The following is a 24,613-nucleotide window of genomic DNA, read 5'->3' as shown; positions in this document are numbered from 1 at the left end:
GACGTTGTGGGGAATTCTGGGAGTTGTAGTCGCTAAAAGTAACTTTTCCATTCTGAACAGAATACTGGGGTTCTTAATTATCGTTTTCTTTGCGCTGCTCTCATTCTCCAAAGGGAGGGAAGAAATGCAGGAACCACAACGAACCCGGAAGTTGTGAATCTACACAGGCCATGGCAGTGGCTCTTGTGCGCCTGCGCACTGCCTCCCTAGCTGCGCATGCGCACGAGATCCCCAGCTGGGCCCTGATGCGCGCATGCGCACTGAGTCCTATCCTGGCTGCTTCTCCTCCTTTCCCTCTTTTGCTGCTGAAGGTAAGAAGCCGTTGCAGCCCCTCCTTCCCAGAGCTCTATATTTTCCAGTCACTTTCCTTTGTGATCCTTTGCATTTTCCTCCATTGCACCAAAGGCTGCCTTTTTCCCTCCCTACTTTGTCCTCACAACAACCCTGCAAGGTAGGCAGAAAAGAGAAGAAAGAGCTCTGTATTGTCCCCAATGGGTTTCTGTGCCTCAGGGGGGCATCTGCAGAAATGATGCAGCCAGCTCCCTCCCAGGGGATCCTGGGATTTGTAGCTTTACAGAGCCCTTAAGCATGGTAACCCTCACCAAACTACAGATCCCAGGATCCTGGAGCCTTGGTAGTTGAAAGCGGTGTCACGCTGCTTTATTTCTGCAGTGTAGACCCCAGGATATTTTCAACTGCCGTGGCTCAGTGCTGTGGAATCCTGGGAATTGTAGTCTTTCTGGCAAGGAAGGCTAAGTATCACTCAAAGCTGCAAACCCAGCAATGACTAGCAATACAATTAAAACTGTGAAAACAAAGCAAACAGGGGAGTCAATGGGAGATAATTCACCCCTCCTTGCTTACCAGAAAAGCTTAGTGTCAGTCAGCACCACAAATGCCGCTTGTGGGGCCATGCCTTGCCCCTTGAACCCGCAATGGGAGCCTATGGGGTTCCCTTCCTGATTCCCAAGCACCATTCTCTGCCTTTATGGGGCTTTCTTTCTTTCCTGCTTTCCTGCCCCTTGTAGCGACTTGAGCCATGAACACCGCGCAGGGCACCGTGGGCAGCGACCCGGTCATCCTGGCCACCGCCGGCTACGACCACACTGTCCGGTTCTGGCAGGCCCACAGCGGGATTTGCACCCGGACCGTCCAGCACCAGGACTCCGTATCCTTTAAATATCCTCCGTATCCTTTTAGGATTGCTGAACAGAGCTGCCTTTGGTTTGCTCCTTAACCCCTTTTGCCAGCAGGTCAATGCTCTAGAGATCACTCCGGACCGGACCATGATTGCCGCCGCCGGTAAGTGCGCCATGCGTGGAGGGCATACAGGGTGCAGTAGCTCCCCCAGGGCACAGTTTGCATAGGTGGTATGTGCTTTCAAGTCATCTCCAGTTTTCTGTGATTTTATGGTCATTATTATAATATTTACTTGTCCCCCACTTTCCCCCCAAAATTGTCCTGGTTCACCAAACACCCACACAGCTTGGCTGGGAGGGTTCTTCTTCTCGGCTTTACTTCACGAGCGAAGATTCAGGAAGGACTCATCCGTGCTTTCTACAAGTGCGCTGATTACGTTGGACGTATCCTTGGAGCTTGTGCAATGGGTTTTTCTGGTGGAGCGCAGCGTGCACAGAACTGGCCTCACCCTTTAAACCAGAGGTTCGTCTGCTGAGGCCTTGACAAGCATGGACAGTGGCAGCGATGTCCTCGGGTCGTAGGTTTGGTTAGAGTTTCCTTCTCTTAGATGGTTGACCTTACAGGGTTAGTCGAGCACCATCTGCCCGGGTTTGGGATGAGAGCTGTCCTTCTCCTAGGATGGTTGCCATAAGGCTAGAGAGCCCATCCTGCCCTTTGGCGCTTGTGGTCAGACCCTTCGGTTGTGACCTGTCTGGCATGAGAGGCCCTACCAGTGGCTATTATACCACCGCCAGCATAGTTCACAACTTCATTAGGGTACGCAAGCCTCTCCCTCACACAGTCAGAGCATAGCTGGAGGGGAATAGGAGGCCGGAAGATGACAGTTAAGAAGGGAGGAGCCTCTTTCTTCAGGCTATCCCTGGTGGAGCTGGATCTGCCTGATCACTCCCTCTCAGGCCGAAAGATGACAGTTAAGGAGGGAGGAGCCTCTTTCTTCAGGCTATCCCTGGTGGAGCTGGATCTGCCTGATCACTCCCTCTCAGGCCGAAAGATGACAGTTAAGGAGGGAGGAGCCTCTTTCTTCAGGCTAGCCCTGATGGAGCTGGGCCTGCCTGATCACTCCCTCATAGGTTGGAAGATGACAGTTAAGGAGGGACGAGTCTCTTTCTTCAAGCTAGCCCTGATAGAGCTGGGCCTGCCTGATCACTCCCTCATAGGTTGGAAGATGACAGTTAAGGAGGGAGGAGCCTCTTTCTTCAGGCTAGCCCTAATAGAGCTGGGCCTCCCTGATCACTCGCTCTCAGGCCGGAAGATGACAGTTAAGGAGGGAGGAGCCTCTTTCTTCAGGCTAGCCCTAAGAGAGCTGGGCCTCCCTGATCACTCGCTCTCAGGCCGGAAGATGACAGTTAAGGAGGGAGGAGCCTCTTTATTCAGGCTAGCTCTGATGGAGCTGGGTTTGCCTGATCACTCCCTCTCGGGCCGGAAGATGACAGTTAAGGAGGGAGGAGCCTCTTTCTTCAGGCTAGCCCTGATAGAGCTGGGCCTGCCTGATCACTCCCTCATAGATCAGAAGATGACAGTTAAGGAGGGAGGAGCCTCTTTCTTAAGGCTAGCCCTGATGGAGCTGGGCCTCCCTGATCACTCCCTCTCAGGCCGGAAGATGACAGTTAAGGAGGGAGGAGTCTCTTCCTTCAGGCTATCCCTGGTGGAGCTTATTCTTATTATTCTTATTATCATGTTTATTTATATCCCGCCTTCCTCCCAGTACAAGGACTCAAGGTGGCTCACAAAATCCAAAACAGTCCAAATTAAAACACTATAAAACATACAAAATACAAGTTTAAACAACAACTAAACAGTTCCAACAGTTAATAACATTATGTTGATAAAAGCTAAATTTTAAAACTCTTTAAAACAAGAATAAAACAGCACCCCTGTCATGCGAAAGCCTGGCGGCACAGACACATATTTACCTACCTCCGGAAGGACAGCAGGGATGGAGCCATCTTGGCCTCTTTAAGGATGGAGTTCCAGAGCTTGGGATAATGCAGGCAGAGGCAGCTAATTAGAAGCAGCTAGAAAGCGTCCTTTCCGCCTGCGAGGATCCCTTAAGAGAAAGGCGTTGGTCAAGCGGTCCGAGTCCAAGGGAGGCAACAGGAATCGAGGTCAGCACGGTCCAGGGGTCAAAGAAGCCAGGGAGTCTTTGCTGTATTTTGTGCCTCCTCCTCGATGGAGGCCTGAAGAGCCCAGCTGGGTCCTCTGCCTCATCAGCTGCAGGTGAGGCTAAGGACCCAAAGTGGCTTACAATCTAAATGCACAGTACACTTAAAAACTCACAAAAGAGTCCTAACCTCTGGACAATTCTGGACCATGCCAACAACTATCAAATCCAAATGCACAGGAAAGCCATTGAAATCCATAAATGCCCGGACAATTTCAACAGGAAAAAAGAAACCCTGAAAGTGAACAAAGGTTGGCTGCCAGCCCTGAAAAGCACCAAAGTTAAGACCCAGCAAATGCAAAGGATAATAATAATAATAATAATAATAATAATAATAAAATTTATGTTTCCCCGCCTCTCCCAGTGGATCGAAGCGGGGTTACAGGCTACTAAAATCGGTACATACACCATCTAAAAATATTACATCGAACATCAACAATCAGACATCCAGGGGCAAGGCCGAATATCATTGTCAGACAGGCATATTGGTCATCACTCCTTGGGGGGAAAAGCTTGATGAAAAAGCACGGTCTTAAGTCTCTTTAAATGTTTCCAAGGGGGTCGTGATACACAGCTCTTCAGGAAGACTATTCCACATCCTCGGGGCCGTTATTGTAAAGGCCTTTTGGGATGTGGAGACATTTTTGGAAGATGGTGTTTCCAATAAATTCTTACCAGATGTTCTTGACCACTGAGGGTCAAGGGATTTCCCAGCAGAGAATGGATCATTAATAGACATCCTGAGGCCTTGCCATTCAACACCAGAACAATATACAGATTAACATACAAATTGCTTCCTCTCAATATATATATATATATATATATATATATATATATATATATATACACACATACACATACCCAATTTTCTTCCATTCTACCATTTTCTGAAGATGCCAGCCACAGCTGCTGGCGAAACATCAGGAAAAAACTTCTAAAACATGGCCTCATAGCCTGAAAAACCCACCAAAAACTGTGTCCTAACCTCTGCTTAGAAACCTCCAAAGTCCAAAGGAGCTTATTCCATGGTCAAACAGGAAATGTTTCTTTTATGTTTCTCAGTAATTATTTGTTTTTGGTAACGGCTACCTAGTCTGCCTCAGAAGTAAAACTATGTCCTGTGATGCATATGATCCTAGGACAGGCATATGATGCCGCCATTTGCAAAGCCTGTGTCTCGCCAGTCTGTGCTTTCAAGTTCCTCTGCACTAAGAGTGTCTCTCACCTCCAGGCTACCAACACATTCGAATGTATGACCTGAACTCCAATAACCCGAACCCGGTTATCAACTACGATGGCGTCAGCAAGAACATCACCTCCGTCGGGTTCCATGAAGACGGACGATGGATGTACACGGGGGGAGAAGACTGCATGGCCCGGATCTGGGACCTCAGGTATGGCTCATTTCACCAACCTTAGTCTCATGGGGATTTTCAAGAAGTACAGCTTTATCGTTCCCTTTCAACTGTCAGTCCTACCAAATCCTGGGATTTACAGTTCAGGGAGAGGTGGTTAGAAGTCTCAGCCTTAGAGCTCTAGTCTAGTGCATTCCCAAAGTACAAAACCCAGGCTTCCACAGGAGGCAGCCGTTGTGGTTAAAGCGGAATCACATTGCAGAAATTGTGCACTGTGATAGGGCCTCTAGAGCCTATCTACACGACATGTTTATAGAACTTTCAGACCACTTTAATAGTACTACTGCTACTATTACTAATATTCTTAGCCACTTCTCCCCATTTATCAAGGCAAAGAACAGCAACAGATTAGAATAGAACACCTAACTTCAGTTAAAAACACACAACATCAAAACACATAACGTCAATTTGAAAGAACATATAAGACCAAAACAATCAGTCCATAGTTTAACATTCATAATTTAAAAATAATCTGCCAGTGTGGTGTAGTGGTTTAAGTGTTGGATTATGACTCTGGAGACCAGGGTTCAGTAACCTGCTTGGCCCTGAAACCCAGTGAGAGACCTTGGGCAAGTCACATATTCTCAGCCTCAGAGGGTGGCAATGGCAAACCTCCCCTAAGCAAACTCAAGAGGAAAAGTCTGGGCACAATGTAGGAACACAAATATGTTTCAATAGCAGTTTGCATAGAGATGTCCTCTTTTAAAACTAATATAACATGGAAGAAGATATGAGAAGTGGGAGATTTGATAGCAATGTGGCTTCTTGCTGAAACTTTGATACCTGGTGAGGTGAACCTTCGGATCTAAATGGAGAAAACAAGCAAGTTGTTGTTCTTCTCCATTCCCTCACATGGTCTGGTTTTGTTTTCCAGGTCGCGCAACCTTCAGTGCCAGCGCATCTTCCAAGTGAATGCGCCCATCAACTGTGTTTGCCTGCATCCAAATCAGGTACTTGTGTGTTCCTGCTTGAATTCTTCTTAGTTGTTGTGGGATGTTCCTGTGTGAGTGTGATGGTATCTTCTGTGCTTCTCTTAGGCTGAACTTATTGTTGGAGATCAAAGTGGGGCCATCCACATCTGGGACCTGAAGACGGACCATAATGAGCAGCTCATCCCCGAACCTGAAGTCTCTGTAAACTCTGTCCACATTGATCCGGATGCCAGCTACATGGCCGCTGTCAACAGTTCAGTAAGTTTTTTGGGGGGACTGTTGGGTGTTTGGATGCCAGTTTTTGGTGTGTGCCATGAACCAGACCTCTCAGACGCTGCCTTCCTTCCCTCTCCCTCACAGGGCAACTGTTATGTGTGGAACCTAACCGGCGGCATCGGAGATGAGGTGACGCAGCTCATCCCCAAAACCAAGATCCCTGCCCACAACCGCTACACTCTCCAGTGCAAATTCAGTCCGGACTCCACGTGAGTAGAGTCACCAGGCTTTTCGGCCCATTCGCTTGCCCTTGGAATGAAGTGGGGGCAGCTGGGTGGGGATCTTTAACCTGGGAGCATGGTGGGAGTGCTTGACTAAGAGACCAGGGTTCGATTCCCCACTCAGCCATGGAACACCTCCCCCAGGTGACCTGCATTATGCCTAGGCTTCTCCTCTTGAGTTTGCTTAGCAGGCCATGCCCAAGATGTGCAGGCCATAGAAACCTGTCTGGCCCCCTAAAACACAATCCCCAATGGGGCCTGACAGAGTTGCACATTAGGCTTTTTCATGCTTTTAATGCTCGTTTTCCATTTCTGTTTTATACGGTGTTTACTCCTGCCACACTTGGCCTTCTAATTCTTTCTAAAAGGGACATTTTCATTATCTTGTTAATCACTTTGAAACCAAGGAGTCACTCCTTAAAGAAAATTGGGAAATAGGTATTTACTGTAGTTAGTTGGGGGGGGGGGGGCGACTGAAAAAGGAATAAAAGAATAGGGATTGAAGTTGTAACCTGGTGTGCTCTGATGAGAGAAGTTCGAGATGGATGGATTTTGACACCTGACCCAAAGGTATTTCGCAGTTACTCTCTTTCTCTTTTTGGTATTTTTTCCATGTGTGTAAGGGGATAAAAGGCAGGACAAATGGTGGGGAGACAGGAAGGTTCTAGACGGAAGATGCAGTTGTTTGAGGCAAGGTGATTTTAGCATATATGCTTGGTCTTGTAGCACCTTGCACTCCAGATCTTCCCCATATGAATGTTTCATAGATGTTGCATTGGAACCCAAGGGTCATCCAGTCCAACATATGCCAATCCACGCTGAAGCATATGTTTGCTATGAAGGAGATAACAAGAACCTGCTATGAAGGAGATAACAAGAACCCACGACTACTGGGTTGCTTTCTCTGCCCTTTCCACTCTGTTTGAAAGTGGGAAGTTGACGTTACTGCAGTGAAAGTAACTTAGGTGTGTGTTAAATACTTAGAGCAATAATTCTAAAGGCCCTGCCTTCACCTGCCTTCTCTTTCTCTTCACTCTTCCTTCCACCCGCTCCAGGCTTTTGGCTACTTGTTCTGCTGACCAAACGTGCAAGATCTGGAGGACGTCCAACTTCTCTCTCATGACAGAACTGAGCATCAAGAGCAACAACCCTGGGGAAACCTCTCGCGGCTGGATGTGGGACTGCGCTTTCTCTGGAGACTCTCAGTACATTGTCACAGGTGAGGGAGCAGGTGCAACCTCCAGGGGACACTGCTTGGGTCTTCTGCCAGGTAGAGAATGCAGGGGATGTTGGTTTCAATTGCAGAAAAGTGTGTGTGTGTGTGTGTATTAGCATCAGAGCTTGGTGCGCTCGCAAACCTTGCTGATTTCCTCTGGTTTCCTCTGCAGCCTCCTCAGATAACCTGGCCAGGCTCTGGTGTGTGGAAACGGGTGAGATCAAAAGGGAGTACAGCGGCCATCAGAAAGCAGTTGTCTGCCTTGCTTTCAATGACAGCGTCTTGGGCTGATGTACATTCTGTGCATATTTGAGGAATTCTCCATCTGACTCTCTGCCACCATCATTCTGGTCAAATAGATGGATGCTATCCGAACCTTTAGCCACAAGAGCACAGCTGACCTCCATACCGTTTACGTGGAATGAGACCCCCAAAGAAAATCCAGAACTAACAACAACTGTAAGGTTTTGGGCATGGCACTCCTTTAAAAGGAATAATGCTCCCTCTTAAGTCATGGTGTTTGTTTCCATTTGGGAGTCCCTTAGTCAACACTTCCGGTGGTCTGTGTCATATATTTATATGTGTTACTTGTTACTTCAGAAGTAAATTTTGAGTTCACAATTTAGAGGGAAAGTGTTTTTCCCTAGGAGATGCCAGTACAGTTGGGTTTTCCTACTAAGTTAGCTGCGCCTTGGATCAGTTCGCCAAGAGGCTGGGCCTGCATAATGTTCAGGGAGAAGCTGATGGGACACTGGCCCTATTCAGGTGTTTGGGAGAAGAAGCTTCACCCCTTCTGTTGTTGCTCTTTTCATGAGGCTGAGAAGGGGACTTTTCCATCTATGTAACCCTACCACACAATCTAGAACCAGGGGGCAAATCCTTCAGGTATCCAATTGTACATAGAGGATGCAGAGCTCCTCAGATTATCAATGCATCTGGAGAGCGACTACGACTACCATGCTTCTTTTCTGAACATGTTTAGGATTTCCTTATTTTTAATGCCAGAATAGGGTTGTTTCTGCTTTAGCAATGGCTGAACTTTCTCCAAGCCTGGAATGAAGGACCGCTGAGATATCTGCAAGCCTTGCAAACAGAGGAAGGAACTGGTGATTTCTCACTTTATAACAGCTGCACAGGTTCATTTCCTCTTTTTGTGCTTTTTTTATTTCATATGACACACATCAGGATTAACTAACTTTGTATAAAATGTTTTTTTAAAAAAAACCCACAAGATTTTGTTTTACATAATAATGCACGTATGACCAAGACTTAAGGGCACTTTTACTACACCCTCATGCAGCTACTGTTAGACAGGGATGGTTATTTACAGGTTACAGGGAGGAGGCAACACTTTGTAAATAAAATGTATATACCGATAATAATAATAAAAAAAGATAAAAATTGCAACAAAAACACAACTGTGTGTGCCATTGCTCTTCCAGCTCAAGCCCAGACCCCTTGGATCACAAGAAAGGCAGAGGGAGACGTTTTCAAGAAGCACATAATATGCCCTGGGGGATTTCAAGTACAGAAGAGCAGAGGCAAATGGGGAGACCAGATTCCCAGGAAGGTCACTCAGGAAGGTAGTAGAAACAGATGGACACACAGATGTTGCTTGGAAAGCAGATGTCGATACACAAGTAGATCAGCCGCTGCTTTGGAGGACCTGCAAGGGGAACAGGAGCAGAAGCGTGGGAGAAAGGGCACTTTTGGTGCTGCCCGAGCAGAGAGACTGCGTAGTAAGATCTGAGGGAGAAAAATTCCCTTTCGGCTGTTCTTTTTATTTTAAAAAAGCTGATCCAACTGTCCTGGATTGTGTATGTGTACAAAGGATTCTGAGAGCCAGGAGGCTTAGTCTGCCATATTATTTTTATACACACACACACATATATCCTATAACTGGGGGTCTCAGATGGCATACAGTAAAAAAAAAATTGATACCATTCTGATTTGTGGGAAGGACATTATCACCATATTCTTCCTCTGGGCTGTTTTAGATCCAGGAAAGTCAATTTCTGGCTTACTTCTTGGTTGAAAAGAGAGAGGCCTCTCTTGAATCTAAAACAGCCCAGGTAGGACTAAAAGCGTGGCAAAACTGCCCCAATGGCTTGGTGGCTGGTGTATATTTTAGTGAGGGAAAGACTTACTTAAAAATTGGGGTGCAACCCTCCAAACTCCAGTGGGAGCTAATATGGTTGCCCAGCCCTGAGGAGCCAAAAGTACATTGCTGTAATCTGCCTTGATTCCCCTGGGAAAAGGCAGAATATAAATAAATAAATCATATTATTATTATTACATGCCGAGGGCCAAGAGACCTAAGGGCAGGCTGTGAACTTCCCCCGCAGAGGGTCTTTTGACATCTTGCTGCCCCTTTGTGCTTTGACTCTCTGCTGCCCCAGAAGCCCCCCCCCCAAGAGGCTCAAGCCAACTCACCATCTTTCCTCTTGACCCAGTAGATGGGCGCCTGCTCACAAAGGGTCCAGATGGCCTCCCCTGCTTCTTCTGGCCGCACCTGCCTCCCCGGCACAATCTCCAGGAACTCACGGTAGTACTGGGTCCTGCTGTTGAGAAGGGGCCCCTGCCCCACCTTGGAAGGAAAGGGAGGCACAATGTGGCTGCTTCACATGGCATAAAAACCCTGCATGTTTGATTTGAGTTCATCACATGTCAACTGTTACTGTTGTATTCATATCCCACCTCCCCACACCAATTTGGGACTCAAGACAGCTTGCAAAAGTTAAATATAGGAAGACTGACAGCCTACAAAAGCTGAAAAGCAATTAAACCAAGCTCATAATACAGCACATGATACAATGACCGTTTCCCCTGAAAAATCAGTTCTCAAAGGCCTGCCAGAGTAGGTTTTTTGCTTGCTTGTGGAAGATAGCAAGGATGGTACCAGTCCAGCCTCTCTGGGAAAGGAGTTGCAGAGCCCAGGGGCAGCCAATGAGAAGGCCCTGTCTTCCACGTTTCCACTATATTTTGGACAGAAAAAAGAGCCTCCCAAGAAAGGGCCTCTCAAAACATGGGCATGTTTGCACTATTACTGCCTTCCAAGTTCTTGGGGAGCTTTGGGCAGAGGTTGGCAAGGAAAGCCAGCCGTTAAATGGAATCAGAAGCAGTTAAACCAAGCTGCCCCACCCATCCCGCTTTGGGGTTTCTTCTGACATTCCCGGCAAAGAGGGCCTTGTCTTTTCGAAACCAAACCTCAGCCTTCACCCTTGACGGAAGAGCCATTAAATGTTTTGTTTCAAAGGCTGTTATATACCATTACTCAAACTTTGGGGCTGTGGAACAGCTGACAAAAGCACCTTTGTTTGCTTGCCCTTCCTGGAACTGCCTCCCTCTTGTGCTTTGACATTTTAGACTTCTGACATTTGTCTCGACCAATTGCACTGTCTCCGAAACAGAGAGGGAACCTGTTGTCCTAGATGGGACATGGTACTGGACTGCACTGAACTGCACAAACATCCCCCTTATAGTCACAGTTTGGAAAAATTACCTTTTTTGGACTACAGCCTCACAATTCCCTAGCCAACATGGACACTGGCCAGGCTGGTGAGAGAACTCTGGGAACAGGAATAAAAAAAGGTAACTTTTCAAAGCTCTCATGATGAAAAAAGTGGGTCCTAGGTGTGCTCAGAGTAGATGCTAGGTACACAACGTACCCTAGGCTCAATCTGTATGGCATAGTTATGTGTCTGTCCACATTACACATATAGCACTTCCATTTGGTTAGGGCTGCTGGGACTTGCAGTCCAAGAATGTAGGGCCCCATAATCCCATCCCATCTGAGTGCCAGGGATTAGTAAAAGCTTGCTTTGGCTGGCGGCAGCTTGAGATGCCTGCTGCCTCTTTGTGAATGCCAAACACTTGAAGTAGTGGAATAGCTTTGAAGAAATGTCTTGATGGATCAAAGCAGCCTCCAGCCAGTCTGGCATATTTCCACTCCAGTTTCAGCCGATCAGTTCAGGAGAAGGGTGTGACAACAGGGATGGCCTTTCTTCAGTTATGAAGAAGACAGACCTGGTCTCCGGAGAGAGATATTGACATGTTACAGACTGCCCCTTTCGGGCGGCATGTAGGTGCTCCTCTCCCTGCTGGATTGGGGCCTCAGCTGCCAGAATGGCAGCCTCTGGGGCCCTGATCCACTGCTTTCCAGGCTGTGGGGAAGCGGCCAAAGGCCGCTTCCCCGTGGCCTGGAAAGGGGTGTCCTTGGGGCTTCATGCCCCAAGGACACCCAGTGGCAGTGGGGAGGAGGAGAAAGGGGCCGCTCGGCCCCTTTCTCCCTTGTGTCGGTGGCACAGCTGTCTAAAGACTGCGCCAGCAACGCAAATCGTGGAAGGAGCTCCGTTTCTGTTTCGGAGCGCCTTCGTGCGCCACAAAAAGGGCGCTCTAGGCGCCCTCGCACGGCGCAAAGACGTCACGTCCGTGCTGCCCCGTTTGGAGGCGGCGCATTCATGATGTCGTAATGGCAGCCCCCATGTGGAATGGGCACCACCATTTTGGATGCGCCGAGCGCGTATTAGGGTTGGGGGCGTCCGGAAAGGACGCCCCTTTCTAACCCTACTACGCGCTCCTCGCATACTAGGATGCCCGTCTGTAACGGGCCATTGCTTCTGCATACATCAAGGTTATATTTAGCAATCCTGGCTAATACCTGTTAGGCTCAGCCATATGTTACAGATAAATCATGTTAATGTTCCAGAGAGAGATGGATTTGGGCAGCTTGAGGTCTGAGCAGTTAGACTGGCAAACCGCCTTAACCTTCAGTCCAAATGTTTTGGTTGTTGTGTGCTTTCAAATTCTTTATGATTTATGAGGACCCCAAGGTGAAACTATCATGGAGTTGTCCCAGGAAGATTGATTTGAGATGGGGGTTGGTGAGTTTGAAACCATGGCCTTCCTCTGAGGCTGAGAGAGTATGACTTGCCCTGGCTGAGCACTGATTTGAACCCTGGTCTGCCAGAGTTCTAGTCCAACACTCAAAGCACTAGACACTGCTGATTCTTCTGTCACAGAAACTAATCACAAAAGAAAGCAAACTACTTTGAAAGCCAGAGTAGTAACAAGCTCCTGCTGTGACAACCAGAGGCATTTCAGCATTAAAGGATTTTCTCCTGCTCCTAATGGCATGCTGCCTGTAACACATCTACCTGTAACGCACATTGTTTTTGTGTGCCTTCAAGTTGACTCAGAGGCTATTCCTAGAGTTTTCTTGACAAGATCCCTTTGAAGGAGGTTTACCTGTACTACATACCTTGGACCTATAAATGCAGCCCCTATGAATGATTCTTTTCCGGAGCCATTCAAAGCTACCGGCCACAGAGTAAGGATTATGGTCTCTGGCTCCCAGGGAACAAGCGCCTGTTTCTAAACCACAAGGAAACAGCTCAAGGGGGAAAGAGGATTAGGGCGGATTCTGCAGAGGCCGCTTACTGTCCCTGCAGCTGCTCACCCTCTGCTCCGACAGGTTGAAGGACATCTGTACAATCTCTCGGTCCCAGGTGTCCATCATCCGCAGGTAGCAACCACTTTGTCCTGAGGGCTTGTAGCAGACATAGCCCTGTGAAGGAAAACAACAGTGAATGTGAGGGTTTCACACTGACAGTCCAGTAAGATACTCATTACTTGAGAAGCCTAGCCCTTTGCTGGCTTAAACTTAGGGCAGCCCTATGAATGAGAGCCCCATATTCAAAATGCCTCTTAAAATACCCTGAATAATGTTAAAATGCCAAAAAATTTTTTTGATACACCAGTAAAATAATTCACATTCATTATACTTTTTACATTACTTTTTTATATTTGTCTTATTTGTAAATTACATTTAATTTCTTTTTACTGTATGCCTACCTGAGATCTTTAGAGGGTAGGATATCAATATTTTAATAAGTAATACATAAATATATTTTTGAACTGTGGCCTCCTTACAATCAAAATTATGCCTCAAAATTATGCCATGCCTGACTCATATCCCATTAATAATCATTTCACTTGGACACAACAAAAATATACTTTGCATACATTGCTCTTCTTCTTCACTATAATTCCCCTTCTGGACAGGCTGAGAGAGAAAATGCTTGATCCTGATCATCCAGCCAATTCAGGATTAAGGTTGAATTTGAGGCAATCTCCTCTCCAAAATGCTTCCGTGTTATAAACTCCCCCTGTATCTAGTTCCCTTTCATCTTGTCTTACAACTAGGAAAGGCAACTTCAATTGGCACACTCACATTTTTGCGGTCAAACAAGACCAATGAAGTCTGGTTGCTTGGTGAAGTGACACAGTAAGTAACTGTATTCTTGGACTTGTTGACAAAGGCCGATTGGTTCATTGGGGACCCAGGTCGGTTCTGAAAGTTTAGCCGGACCACCTGCAAAAGAGGCTGCGAAGATGTGCGGTGTTAGGAAACAGGAAGGAACAGCATGAAGACACCACCCAGACGACTGAGGGCTAAAGAGACTCACCCCACATGTCCTTGTAGGTTTAGGGAAGCTAAAACCAAATGGAGGAGAGAATGGCATAGCAACAGACAGGAAAAAAGCTTAAGCTCTTAAAACCAGACTCTGGCTCAGGAGACAGATGCCTCAAAGGGGAATATGAGAAGGAGAGGTCTATCAAGTCAAGAATGTGTGTGTGTGAAACTGAAAACTGGAGTCGCAGCTTTTTGAGAATGTCTGCACTACACAGTAATAGCACTTTTGGCACCACTTATCTGCTATGGCTCCATCCTACAGAAGCTTGGGATTTCTAATTTAGGGAGGGTATGTTAGAGCACTAGATCACCTTCCTGAACAACCTGGGGATTAAATTGTGTTACCTTGGGACCTGTAGTTCAGGGTAGTTTTATCCTAGTTCCCTAAAATTCCAAATCAGGTTTAGGTGCCAAATAGTGGCAAAGGGAGGTAGACACACACTAAGAATTGGGAGGTGAGGGTGGGGAGGCTTGAGAGTTTGTCCTCAGCCCAAAATCCTTTGGTCATTACCAGGATTACATTCTTGAATCTTTTCATGCAAATTCCAATTTCCTCTCCCAGTGACACAAAAAAATACTGAAAAGCACCATTAAAAAGCCAATAAATAATTATTCAGTGATAATACAGAAAACAACAATTAACAGTAACCCCTGCTGCAGCCCAAGGAATATTCTATTTATTTGCTAGACAACCGGAAACCAAGAATCCTTGCTGGGCTACTGCAAAGCAGAGATCTGCAAATAAATCCTCATGTCTCTGACCCTAAACTAGGGCAGCTGAATGGGCAGATTTAGAAATGAGCGGCGGGACATGAGTAATAACAACAATAATAACAACAATAATAAAATTTATTTATATCCCGCCTCTCTACAAAAAGCAATCGGGGCGGCTTACAAGGTTAAAATATACAGTCCGAACCCTCAACCCCCCCCTCCATACAATTAAACAGTGTGGAATTAAAAACATAAAACATATTTAAAAACAATAAATAACTGTGGTAAAGTCAGAAGTCAGCAATTAGATTTTCCTTCTGATGGCCAGAGAACGATTCAGGAAAGGCCTGCCAGAAGAGATCGTCTTTATAGCTGTTAAAAAGCAGTTCAGAGTGGTAATATGACGGATCTCGTCCGGCAGCCATTCCACAATCTGGGAGCAACAGCTGACAAGGTCCTCTGGGAGGTCGCAGATAGATTTTTCCCTGTGGATCCAAGTGTGTGGGGAGGATTATATGGAAGGAGGCAGTCCCGAAGATAGGTTGGACCCAAGCCATTTAGGGCTTTAAAGGTGATAACCAACACCTTGTACTGGGCCCGGAAACTGATGGGCAGCCAGTGGAGTGATCTTAAGATCGGTGTTATATGGTCTCTTCTCGATGTACCTGATTTGCCATGTGAAGCGATAAATTTAGGAGCACCCGCAGAAATACAAAGGTGGATGTCACACTTGACTGAATAGAATGGCTGCCTTGGTCCAACTCTATTACAGATTACTAACTGGATTATACTATTGTTGTAAGACAATGCCAGGAAAAACCAAGGTCTCCTTCAAGCTCTTTTCTACGTCTCCAATGGCACGAACCTCCTACATGCAATTACACACAAGTTCCACTTTAGTTTGGGGGGAGCATAATAATAATAATAATAATAATAATAATAATAATAATATTTATTTGTATCCTGCCTCTCCCTGTATTGGATCGAGGCGGGTAACAACAAACAAAAACAATACATTTGGGAGGAATGTACAGATTTCCAGCCTCACTGTTATGACTGGTTTCTGCAGGAGTAGAGGAAAGCCATAACACACAGCATGGTAAAATGAAGTAAGGAATGAAGGCAAAGTCTTACCTTGGGCGAAGTTTGGGTCAAGCTGAGAGCAGCTGCCACAGCAATGCAGACCATCCCACAGATCAGAATGACAGAAAGGATGACCCAGAATATTCTGGAAGGGGCTTTGGATTCTGTGGGGGGCACCCTCTCCTGTGAGCCAAGGTTAAACTTGTCACTTAGAGAAACCACACAATCCATAAAGGCACCTGCCTATAAGCATTGTGTTAAGAATTCCCCCGCTTACTTTTTCCCCCCCCCATACTTGCTTTAGAAAATGAAAATCAAATATCGTGACAAACATTTCAACATGGATGTTCTTGATGAGTCTGGAAGCAACGCTTATGTGAGGTACAGAGCTGAAAGTTTATTTATTCTGGGAGTGGACAAAGTAGGGGCCACAAGATGTTACTGGACTGCATCAGCCTATAGTGCAAAATGCTGAGCGCTGCAATTCAACAACATCTGGAGAGCCACATGATTTATAGCTCTGGTCTGGCAGTTTCTGTGACAGGCAACATTATTATTTTTAAAAATTGTGCATATTTGCCTTCACGTTGCCTATCGACTCATGGACACCCCATAGGGTTTTCTTAAGCAAGGAATTCCATAGGGTTTTCTTAGGCAAGGAATCCTGGGGTGATTTTGCTTGTTCTGTCCTCTGAAATATAGCCCACAGTACCTGGATTTTGTTGGTGGTCTCCCATCCAAGTACTTACAAGGGCTGACCCTGCCTAGCTTCAAAGATCAGAAGGAATCTGATGCCTTTAGGGTGTTTAGACCAATTTCTACTTGCCTGATGTGGGACTGAGGTTTTCCAAGAATAGTGGACAACATAAAGCAAGCTACAAAATACATTTCAATCATTGTGACCACAATCTAGGACCATTCTGTGGATCCCATAACTGTATGCACCTTTTCATAGAAATGACAAGCACATGGTTTAAATCATTTTGCTTTTCAGATTCACAGAATCATGGAACACATAGATGAAGGAACATGGATATCCTGATTGCACAGCATTTTGGAATGCAAAGGTGGTTTGTTTGGAAATCTTTAGCAGAAAAGAAATAGAAATCAAGTTGTTAGTCTGTGAATCCAGGTCTCAATAACGTCTACACATGACCAGTTAGTTTAATATCTAGTCAGACTTCAGATGTCAGTCACCAAGAGTGACTGATTGCCTTCCTACAACATGTCTAATTTCCATAGACTATGAAGCAGACCCAGATCAAGACTCTTGATCCTGGCAATCTTTAGTCTCCAGGAACATAAGACCGGCATGAATGGTATATTAAACTGGAGTAATGAAAAGGTTTCTGATCAGATATTCCAAAGTGCTATCAACTGATATCAAGTCCCCATTTTCAGGCTGTCTTCTGAAGCCCATAATATTTTGCTGCCTGAAGTGTGAAATCCAAGTGGCACGTGCCACATTATTAATGAGAAGCCACACCTTGCAAACTCTGTGCATCGCCTTATTCCTTAAAAAAGGGTGGGGATGAAGAAGAAACAGGGAGGTCAGATGACCAAAGTAAAAACACCTTGCAGGTGCCAAGATAGGTTTTTGTCTTTTGAGGGGGGAGAACAAGGTACTTACTAAAGAGAGGATGGCGGGGGCACCGGCCTGCTCCTCCATTCCCGCTGCAACCCTTGCTCCTCCAAGTCTGCCTTCTGACAATGCAGGAGTTGTGCATCATCAGAGCCCTCAGAAACCTGGCTGGAAACACGAGAATCTGTCTGCAAAGGCCAGGTAAAGGGCGCACCTTGGCACCTCAGTTCGGAGAGAGACACGTGGAGGTGAAATCCTAGACTCCTTTGTTGGTGGGAGGGAATGGGGGCTGTGGAGAGATGCTGCCTTGGGTACGGCGATGCTTGCCTTTTCTTTCCTTCCCAGACAGCCAGTGCATTCATGAGGAACACAAACTGGGTCTTTGTGTAGGGCCTTAGTATGGCTGGCAGTCGGCCTAAGTAAGGTCAGACAACACACACACCCCTTCACAGGCAGAGAGGAAGAAAGAGTGGCAGCCCACCCAACCCCAACCCACCGTCAGATAGAGATGTCAGCAACAGTTACAGGACAGGAAGATGCCTCATTCCTACACCCTTCAACGGGCATGCCATTAAACAGATAACCTTAGTGTTCTCTTGTTGCATGAAACTACAGCTCTCCAAAATGAATGGTAAAGTCAGCATGAACAGGCTATCCAAACCTATAAAATGGACTACTCAAATTAAAGATGTCGGCATAGTGTCAGAATGCAAAGGGATCATGTAACACCTTTGAGACTAACTGAAAGAGAGATGTTAGTAGCATGAGCTTTTGTAGACTTGAGCCTACTTCCTCAGATGCATGGGGTGGAGTGGAGGGTCCTTTCAGTTTCAAAGGTGCTATAAGATCCCTTTGCATACTGATTTTCAGGAGTAATGTGGCTACGCCTCTGAATTCTGCACAGTATCTGTAATATCTGAGGGCCAAAGATGCAATTTAAAAGTCCATGGAGACTAACTTCCTCATTCCTCTCCCTCCCTCCCAAGAGAAAGAGAACACAGGATATGACTTTACCAAACAAGAAGCAGCTAACAAAACCAACGTCTGACCAGTGCCCATCAATAATGTGAACGCTCCTGGCTCAGAAGTCTTATTAATACAATTTCTGATGGACGCTGTCAGCTTCAGCTGGTCAGATGAATGCCAGAGGGAAATGGCTGAGGGAAATGAAAATACAATCTACTCTCTGGAAGAAAAAGTAATAACGGCAGGTTTAATTTTTTTAAAAAATCAAATGGAAAGAGCTGTGGCGTTTTGATCAGCTGAAGAGGGCAGCCATTTCCTAAGTCTGCAGTCTTTGCACCAATAATTAATACTTGAACAGACAACTGTTAGAAGAGTATAGCTACAAAACATCAAGCCTTGAGAGGAAACTGTTTTTGAAAGCTGTGGTGAGGACCTTGATACACTCCTCTGCAAATGCCACTAAAATAGGCCTGGTATAAAAACAGCACTTCCGCAGAAATGGTAGGAAAAGAATCCTATCCAATTCTAATAATCAGAGCCTGGAAAAGCATTAGCCATGTTGGCTGGGGGAGTCATTTTCTAGAATCAGGTTCCTTGCCTTCCCTGCCTCCTCTGCCATTAACTTACTGTCATTTATGGCAACTTAAACACTTGCACAATCTTCCTGTTTCTGCCTGAAGCAATCTCCCTTCCCCTCTTCTTGTGTTCACTTGTGCTAGATACTAAGCCTCTTGCAGCGTTAAGATGCGCACAGACAAGGAATGCTTTTAGCCCTTCCTGTGGCAGAGGCAGAGCTAAGCAGAAACCAAGGTGCCTTATTGTCCGTCAGGCAGAGAATAATGCCACATTAAGATCCCTGCCAGCGCATCTAGTGGAGACCCAACCAGAGCCCTCCAGCTCACATTCTGCCATGGTATTTTGAAATGGCCCAGAGGAATTTCCACAGTACTTTTTCCTCCCCCAAGATGTGGGGCAAGATTAAGTGGTCAGCTTGTCAACATCATTTCCCATCCTTTCTTGAAGCGCACCTGCCATCTTTGGCTTCCAAGCTATTTCGTCTGGCAAAAGATCACAGTGCCTCTCCTCACGCTTGTTGCATGAAGCCTGTTAAGAGAAAAATAAGGGAGTGGGGAGGCAAGGGAGAGAGGAATGCTTTTATGCCACATTCCCAGACGTTAGAATTCAAGAAGGCATATTGTGTGCTTCATGCTTCAAGGTTAAACCTGGGCTCATTTCCCCCTGGCAAAGGCCCAGCCAGAAAGACACCCGTTCTGCTTCTCCTCGACTGCGGATGAACTGCCCTTTACACACCCGTAAATAGTTAAGGGTCAGTTTCATAACTGGTAATTGTCAGCTGTTTCAAAGAGAACGGTGGCAGCTCTGACCAAGTAGAAAAAGGATTTCAAAAGCAAGGAACAAATTTAAGTACAGACTCCTCTGCGAATTTGATACATCTCCTCCTCCTTTGTGATTTTGCTTAAGTATGGCCATCACTGTCCCTTCCCACTGGAAACAGCAGCATCCCCACAAGATCTAACAAAGGTACTCCTGCATAAGTTTGCTCTTGTGCTCGCATAAAGAATTTAGTCATTTATGAGTGATCCTAAAGCAGTATAATCCCCTCCCTCACTTTGCTGGCTGTCCAGGTGAGAGTTGCACAATCTGGATATAATGGTCTGCCCAAACTAGAAACTGAGGAAGGATTTCAGGGTGCAAAAGGAGAAGAGAGGCAGTGATTTCCCACGTTATGGCTTTTCTATTGGTTTTCCCCATTTCTAAAAACCCTAGAGTAAATTTAATTGTCATTTCAACAAGGGCAGACTAAAGAGTCAATTCCTGTGAAATTTCTGAGACGCAAAATGAAAAGATGACAAACACAAAAAAACCCCAGTGAGACATCTGTTTAATATGACACAAGTATAGGACCGACATTCCTTGACGGTTTTACACAAACTGCGTGGTCATTTGCCAGTGCAGTTTCACAACAAGGGCAGAGAAGAGTAGACAGACAGCGGTTACATTGTGTGGCAAGCAGGTCTGAGCCACCACTGATAGGGTCTAAACATTTATCACCTACTTGACACATTCCTCAACGTCCCCTGAATTGCATAAGCACAGGTCCCAGGAAAAGGACATCTTATTTTCAAGTCAGTCCAAGCACAAAACAGTTTGCATTATTGAAGGAGGAAAACAATGTTTAAGGTTACAAACAGGTTTGGTAAAGTGAAAAAGAAAAAGTCCTCCACTGGGAGACATAGTAGAAGGGGTGGAATCATTGTGCACCTTTAGTACTTTCAAGCAGATGCTGACACTAATGTATAAATGCAGAGTATTTTCCATTGTGAACAACACAATTATTGCTTTACGAGAAAGTGGCAAGCTCAAACAAGTTTCAAGTGTCTTCAGTATCAGAAGTGTCATCCGCATGCAAGAGTTACCTGGGCCTATGCTTGAAAAATAAAGGCCTGTTACAGACTGCCAAAATAAAGCTGCTTCGGGTCTCTTTGGAGGTATGCTGTTTAAATGATGCATGCATCCTAAGAATCTGGAAGCTGCACCAAAGCCGCACTCCAGTGCTTAGGAATGGAGTGTGGCTTTGGCGCGACCTCCGGACTCTTAGGACCCATGCATCATTTAAATAGCATACCTCCAAAGAGACCCGAAGCAGCTTTATTTTGGCAGTCTGTAACAGGCTAAAGTGTCTTTTCTTGGTTGCTGCTGCGTGACATTTGCTGATTTAAATACTTATGTCTGCAACGTTACAGTATTTGGCATTGGCACCTAGTGCAGCAAGAGCAAAACCGAGGTTTGGCATCTAGTGCAGCTGGGCACCTGAAAAGTGCAATAACTAGAAACCTGCAAAGCAGAAGAGTGACTTTCCATTTTTTCCCGAAGAGATACGCAAGGGATTTTTCTTGGGTCTTCCCATCAACACCGAAATAATATTTTAGCAGGAAGCACTGAACAAGTTACTGCTGTTGCTTCATCAACATGGCTTTAGAGCACCTCTATTGTGCCAGAGGAATCCCACTGAAGGTACACCTTTTACAAGGGGATTTACTCTTGCATCTAAGATATACTACTGCCTTATAGGGAACGTATTCAGGGATAGCACAGGGGTGAGCTTGACAGCTTTTGTTTAACAAATAACTCAAGCACCAATTCAGTTTGGAAATCCTCAAGTAAATCTTAACTATCATTCCTTAAAAGGGTGCTAAACCCTTCAGGTCATCTGACACTGCTGGCGTAATGTGCAGAAAGAGGGGAAAGCTCTTTTAGAAATCAATACTTCCATCCCTCCTGGCCAATAAAACTTGTTTTCGATATATTATATTTCACTTTTAAAATAGACATCTGAAGCTCTTTACGTCAATATATATATATATATACATATACATATACATTCACCTATTATCTTGGAGAAATACGTGAAACGCAACGGAATCATCCATATTTTGCATACTGAGCAAGTGCAAATGGCAGAGTGAGGAGAGGGCCACAACAACACTACCTGACACACAAAATGACTCCCTTTTCCCTGACATCGCCTCAGGATCAGGCTATCTAGAGCTGGGACCTGAGAAAGCATTAAAACCAAGATTAAAGTTAAGCTCCGAGGACCAGAACAGAACGCTTGCCCTCAAACTGTGCATCTCCCTGAATTTCCAAAGAATGGGCTAAACGAACGAACCGAGAGAGAGGCCACAGTGCCAGGTATTAACAGAAGCCTGCCCTAGACGCCCTTCGGCCCGGCTGAGCAAGACTCTACCCTGATTCCTTGGCACTGCAGACGCTCTTAAGACGTACTCTGATACTTGCACAACATCTGAAAACTGACTGAAACAACACACTTCCCTCTTGAGTTCCAAAGTGCATTCTTAAAAGGAATTTGTAAACAGAGAACTCGAATTAAAAGTTACGCACGGGAAAACATCTTAACTTGCAAGGAGCAGCTGTGTGCACTGCAGCAGGCTGAGGTGATACTACCAGCCTCAGGCCATTTGAGGGTGGAGGGGGAAATACCTTGACAATCTGGAAACATTTCCCTTTTTCTAATCCTGGAGGGCAGGAAGGAGGTCAGCTATGCTATCGACATAGTAGTCAGGGACTAGGTTTCTCCGCTCGGGACAGCTGCTCTCTAAGTGGCCTTGCACTTCTTCCAGGGTGGTGACCCCCGTCAGGGTCAGGAGCGTCGTCAGGCCGCAGTTGTTGCCCATCAGGATGTCTGTGTCCAGGCGGTCGCCAACCATGATTGTGCGCGCAGGGTCGATCTTGAACTCGTTCGCCACACACTCAAAGATGTAGCGGCTGGGCTTGCCCACGATGAAGGCTTCCCGCTCGGCTGCTGTCTCCACCGCTTTGACAAGACACCCAGTGCCTACGGAAAGAAAGAAAGACTAAGCAACCAGCAGGACAAGCCATGAGACAGAAAGAGCAAGGAGGAACCAGGCGAGCGCAGAATTCTCTCCAGGCCCAGCCAAAGTCTTTTGACAGGCATGGGCCTTGGGCCAATTTCCATCCCCAAGACCTCCCTGCAGGCTGTGCCATCATGGTCAGGATGCGCTGGAAGATGGCATACCACCTCTGGCCTCCATTCCAGTCAATTTCCCCACATTTAGGAAATGTGGGGGGGGGGTAGCTTTTGTGAGTGACAATCTCTTTGGATGTTATTGTGGGGCTTCAGGGATAACAGGAGCGGAACCTGAGTGCTAGAGTCACAGAGTTGGAAGAGACCTCAAGGCCCATCCAGATTAACCCCCTGCCGCATGCAACCCACACTCTTCCCTCAGGCTTAGAGCGTATGGAGGGGAACGACGTTAAGGTCTGACCAATCCCTGGACAGGAGACTAGAAAAATCCCTATCTACTGCACAAGAGGCTGCATCCGCAGGTTGACAGCGCTTCAACTGCCCTGGATCAATCCTGTGGAGCCTCCCTAGGGACTCCCATTGCTATCCCCCTGAGCCTTCCTAGGAATGCCTACAGCCGCAAAGAGACCACAGGAAGAAGCATGGGTTGCCTGTCCACTTCCAGCCCAATATTATATCTCCGGATCCAACCGCGGAGGGATTGAGGTGACAAAGGATGGCAGCCCAAGGCAGAAAGCGCAGCCTTCGGTGGGCCATAAGTCGGAAACGACCCAACGTGCCACAACCAGGCGCTGGTTTGCCCTCTAAGGTTGGGCGCTGGGGATTCTGGGAGCTGTAGTCTGAAACGCAGCCGAAGGCAGTCTCCTTCCTTCTTGGAGGAGGGTGTTTTGCAAGTCCTCCTGGGCAGGAGGAGGGAATGCCTTGGGAAGCAGAGGACACCCGGCCAAGGGGATTCTGGGAGGTGTAGTCCTCTCAAAGCCCTCATTCAAGGAGTTTCTAGGTAGCGATCCGCCTGGGGTCCCTTTTTGGGAATGAGAATAAGGCTGCATCCACATTGGGGAAATAATAACCCGGTTTGGCACCGCTTTAACTTGCTGTCTGGCCCTTTGCTATGGAATTCTGGGAGTTGGAGTCGGGCCCACAACAAACTCCAACTCCCAGAATTCCATAGCAAAGGGCCAGACAGCAAGCTAAAGCGGTGCCAAGCCTAAACCGCGGCTGCTGCTCCTCCTTCGTACCCGGGACGGCGCTTCCTCCCTCGAGGGGCAGCCTGTGGTCCCTGTTCGTTCCGACCAAGAGGCACCTTTCCTCCCGGAGGAGGTACCGGAGGGCGAGGCACAGCTTCCCGTAGCTGAAGTGCTCGTCGTACCCGACCAGGACGGCGCGGACGGAGGGCTCGAGCGGGGCCCTGGCGCCGAAGAGCTCGGAGTCCGGGGCCGGGGAAGGGCCGCAGCCCGAGTGGCGCACTCCGGCGGACTCCAGCTCCTTGCTCAGGGCCGCGCCGCCCAAGACGTAGACCGAGGCGGCGGCGTCGGCGGCGTCGGCTTCGCCGTCGAGGGCGCGGCGGAGGAAGCGGGCGGCGCAGAAGGCCGAGCCGAAGACCTGCCGGGGCTCCGCCGGAGGGAAGCCCAGGCGCCGCAGCTTCTCGACGTAGGCCTCCCGCGTCCGCGAGGAGTTGTTCGTCACGTAGCAAAGGAGCCGGCGGCGATGGCTCCCGGAGTTGGACTCCAAGAGCCGAAGGGCCTCCGCCGCCCCGGGAACCGCCGCCTCGCCGCGCCACAGGACGCCGTCGCAGTCGAAGAGCAGCGCCTCCGCCGAAGAGAGCACCGACCGCGCCAAGGACGGATCCAGGCGCTGGCAGCGCTTCCCCGCCGGCGCCTCAGCAGACGCCGCCATCTTGGCCTCGGTTCTCCTCAAGGAATCCGACGACGCCGGTTGGCTGAGACGCCCCCGGGACCCCGCCCCCAGAGCCACGCCATTGGACGACAGCGCCTTCTCACAAG

General features: G+C 47.2%; 3 protein-coding genes across 8 annotated transcripts; 1 reads left to right on the top strand and 2 right to left on the bottom strand.

Annotated features, from left to right (window-relative positions):
* Positions 1-260: 260 nt before the first annotated feature.
* On the top strand, positions 261-9,003 carry LOC149306186 (target of rapamycin complex subunit lst8). Of its 4 annotated transcripts, XR_016282451.1 has the most exons (10): positions 261-311; positions 1,029-1,168; positions 1,251-1,302; positions 4,593-4,755; positions 5,651-5,726; positions 5,814-5,966; positions 6,069-6,193; positions 7,261-7,424; positions 7,594-7,880; positions 8,864-9,003. XR_016282451.1 is itself a non-coding variant. In XM_089539740.1 (9 exons), the coding sequence occupies exons 2-9, from the start codon at positions 1,040-1,042 to the stop codon at positions 7,710-7,712; spliced, it is 978 nt and encodes a 325-aa protein (XP_089395866.1). In that variant the 5' UTR covers positions 261-311; positions 1,029-1,039; the 3' UTR covers positions 7,713-8,823. The 4 variants fall into 4 exon arrangements, 3 of the variants coding, with proteins under 3 accessions (XP_089395866.1, XP_089395864.1, XP_089395865.1); XM_089539740.1 differs by lacking the exon at positions 8,864-9,003 and having other exon boundaries at positions 1,254-1,302; positions 7,594-8,823; XM_089539738.1 differs by lacking the exon at positions 8,864-9,003 and having other exon boundaries at positions 7,594-8,823.
* Positions 8,563-18,351, bottom strand: LOC149306185 (BRICHOS domain-containing protein 5-like). Of its 2 annotated transcripts, XM_089539741.1 has the most exons (7): positions 18,290-18,351; positions 17,324-17,439; positions 15,745-15,876; positions 13,654-13,806; positions 12,880-12,987; positions 9,855-10,008; positions 8,563-9,087 (listed from the first exon to the last, which is right to left on the bottom strand). In XM_089539741.1, exons 2-7 carry the CDS (start codon positions 17,360-17,362, stop codon positions 8,993-8,995), a joined length of 681 nt encoding a protein of 226 aa, XP_089395867.1. In that variant the 5' UTR covers positions 17,363-17,439; positions 18,290-18,351; the 3' UTR covers positions 8,563-8,992. The 2 variants fall into 2 exon arrangements, with proteins under 2 accessions (XP_089395867.1, XP_089395868.1); XM_089539742.1 differs by lacking the exon at positions 18,290-18,351 and having other exon boundaries at positions 17,324-17,733.
* LOC149306184 (phosphoglycolate phosphatase-like) lies at positions 13,724-24,599 on the bottom strand. 2 transcript variants are annotated; one of them, XM_089539730.1, is made up of 3 exons: positions 23,849-24,559; positions 22,265-22,619; positions 13,724-13,806 (listed from the first exon to the last, which is right to left on the bottom strand). In XM_089539730.1, the coding sequence occupies exons 1-2, from the start codon at positions 24,504-24,506 to the stop codon at positions 22,294-22,296; spliced, it is 984 nt and encodes a 327-aa protein (XP_089395856.1). In that variant the 5' UTR covers positions 24,507-24,559; the 3' UTR covers positions 13,724-13,806; positions 22,265-22,293. The 2 variants fall into 2 exon arrangements, with proteins under 2 accessions (XP_089395856.1, XP_089395857.1); XM_089539731.1 differs by lacking the exon at positions 13,724-13,806 and having other exon boundaries at positions 20,813-22,619; positions 23,849-24,599.
* Between the last annotated feature and the right edge of the window lie 14 nt (positions 24,600-24,613).

This window comes from Sceloporus occidentalis, unplaced genomic scaffold (assembly GCF_023333645.1).
Source record: "Sceloporus occidentalis isolate IW3139 unplaced genomic scaffold, rSceOcc1.0.p SCAF_10, whole genome shotgun sequence".
Lineage (NCBI taxonomy): Eukaryota > Metazoa > Chordata > Lepidosauria > Squamata > Phrynosomatidae > Sceloporus > Sceloporus occidentalis.
The sequence above is the reverse complement of the archived record's forward strand: the minus strand, read 5'-3'. Positions and strand labels throughout refer to the sequence as shown.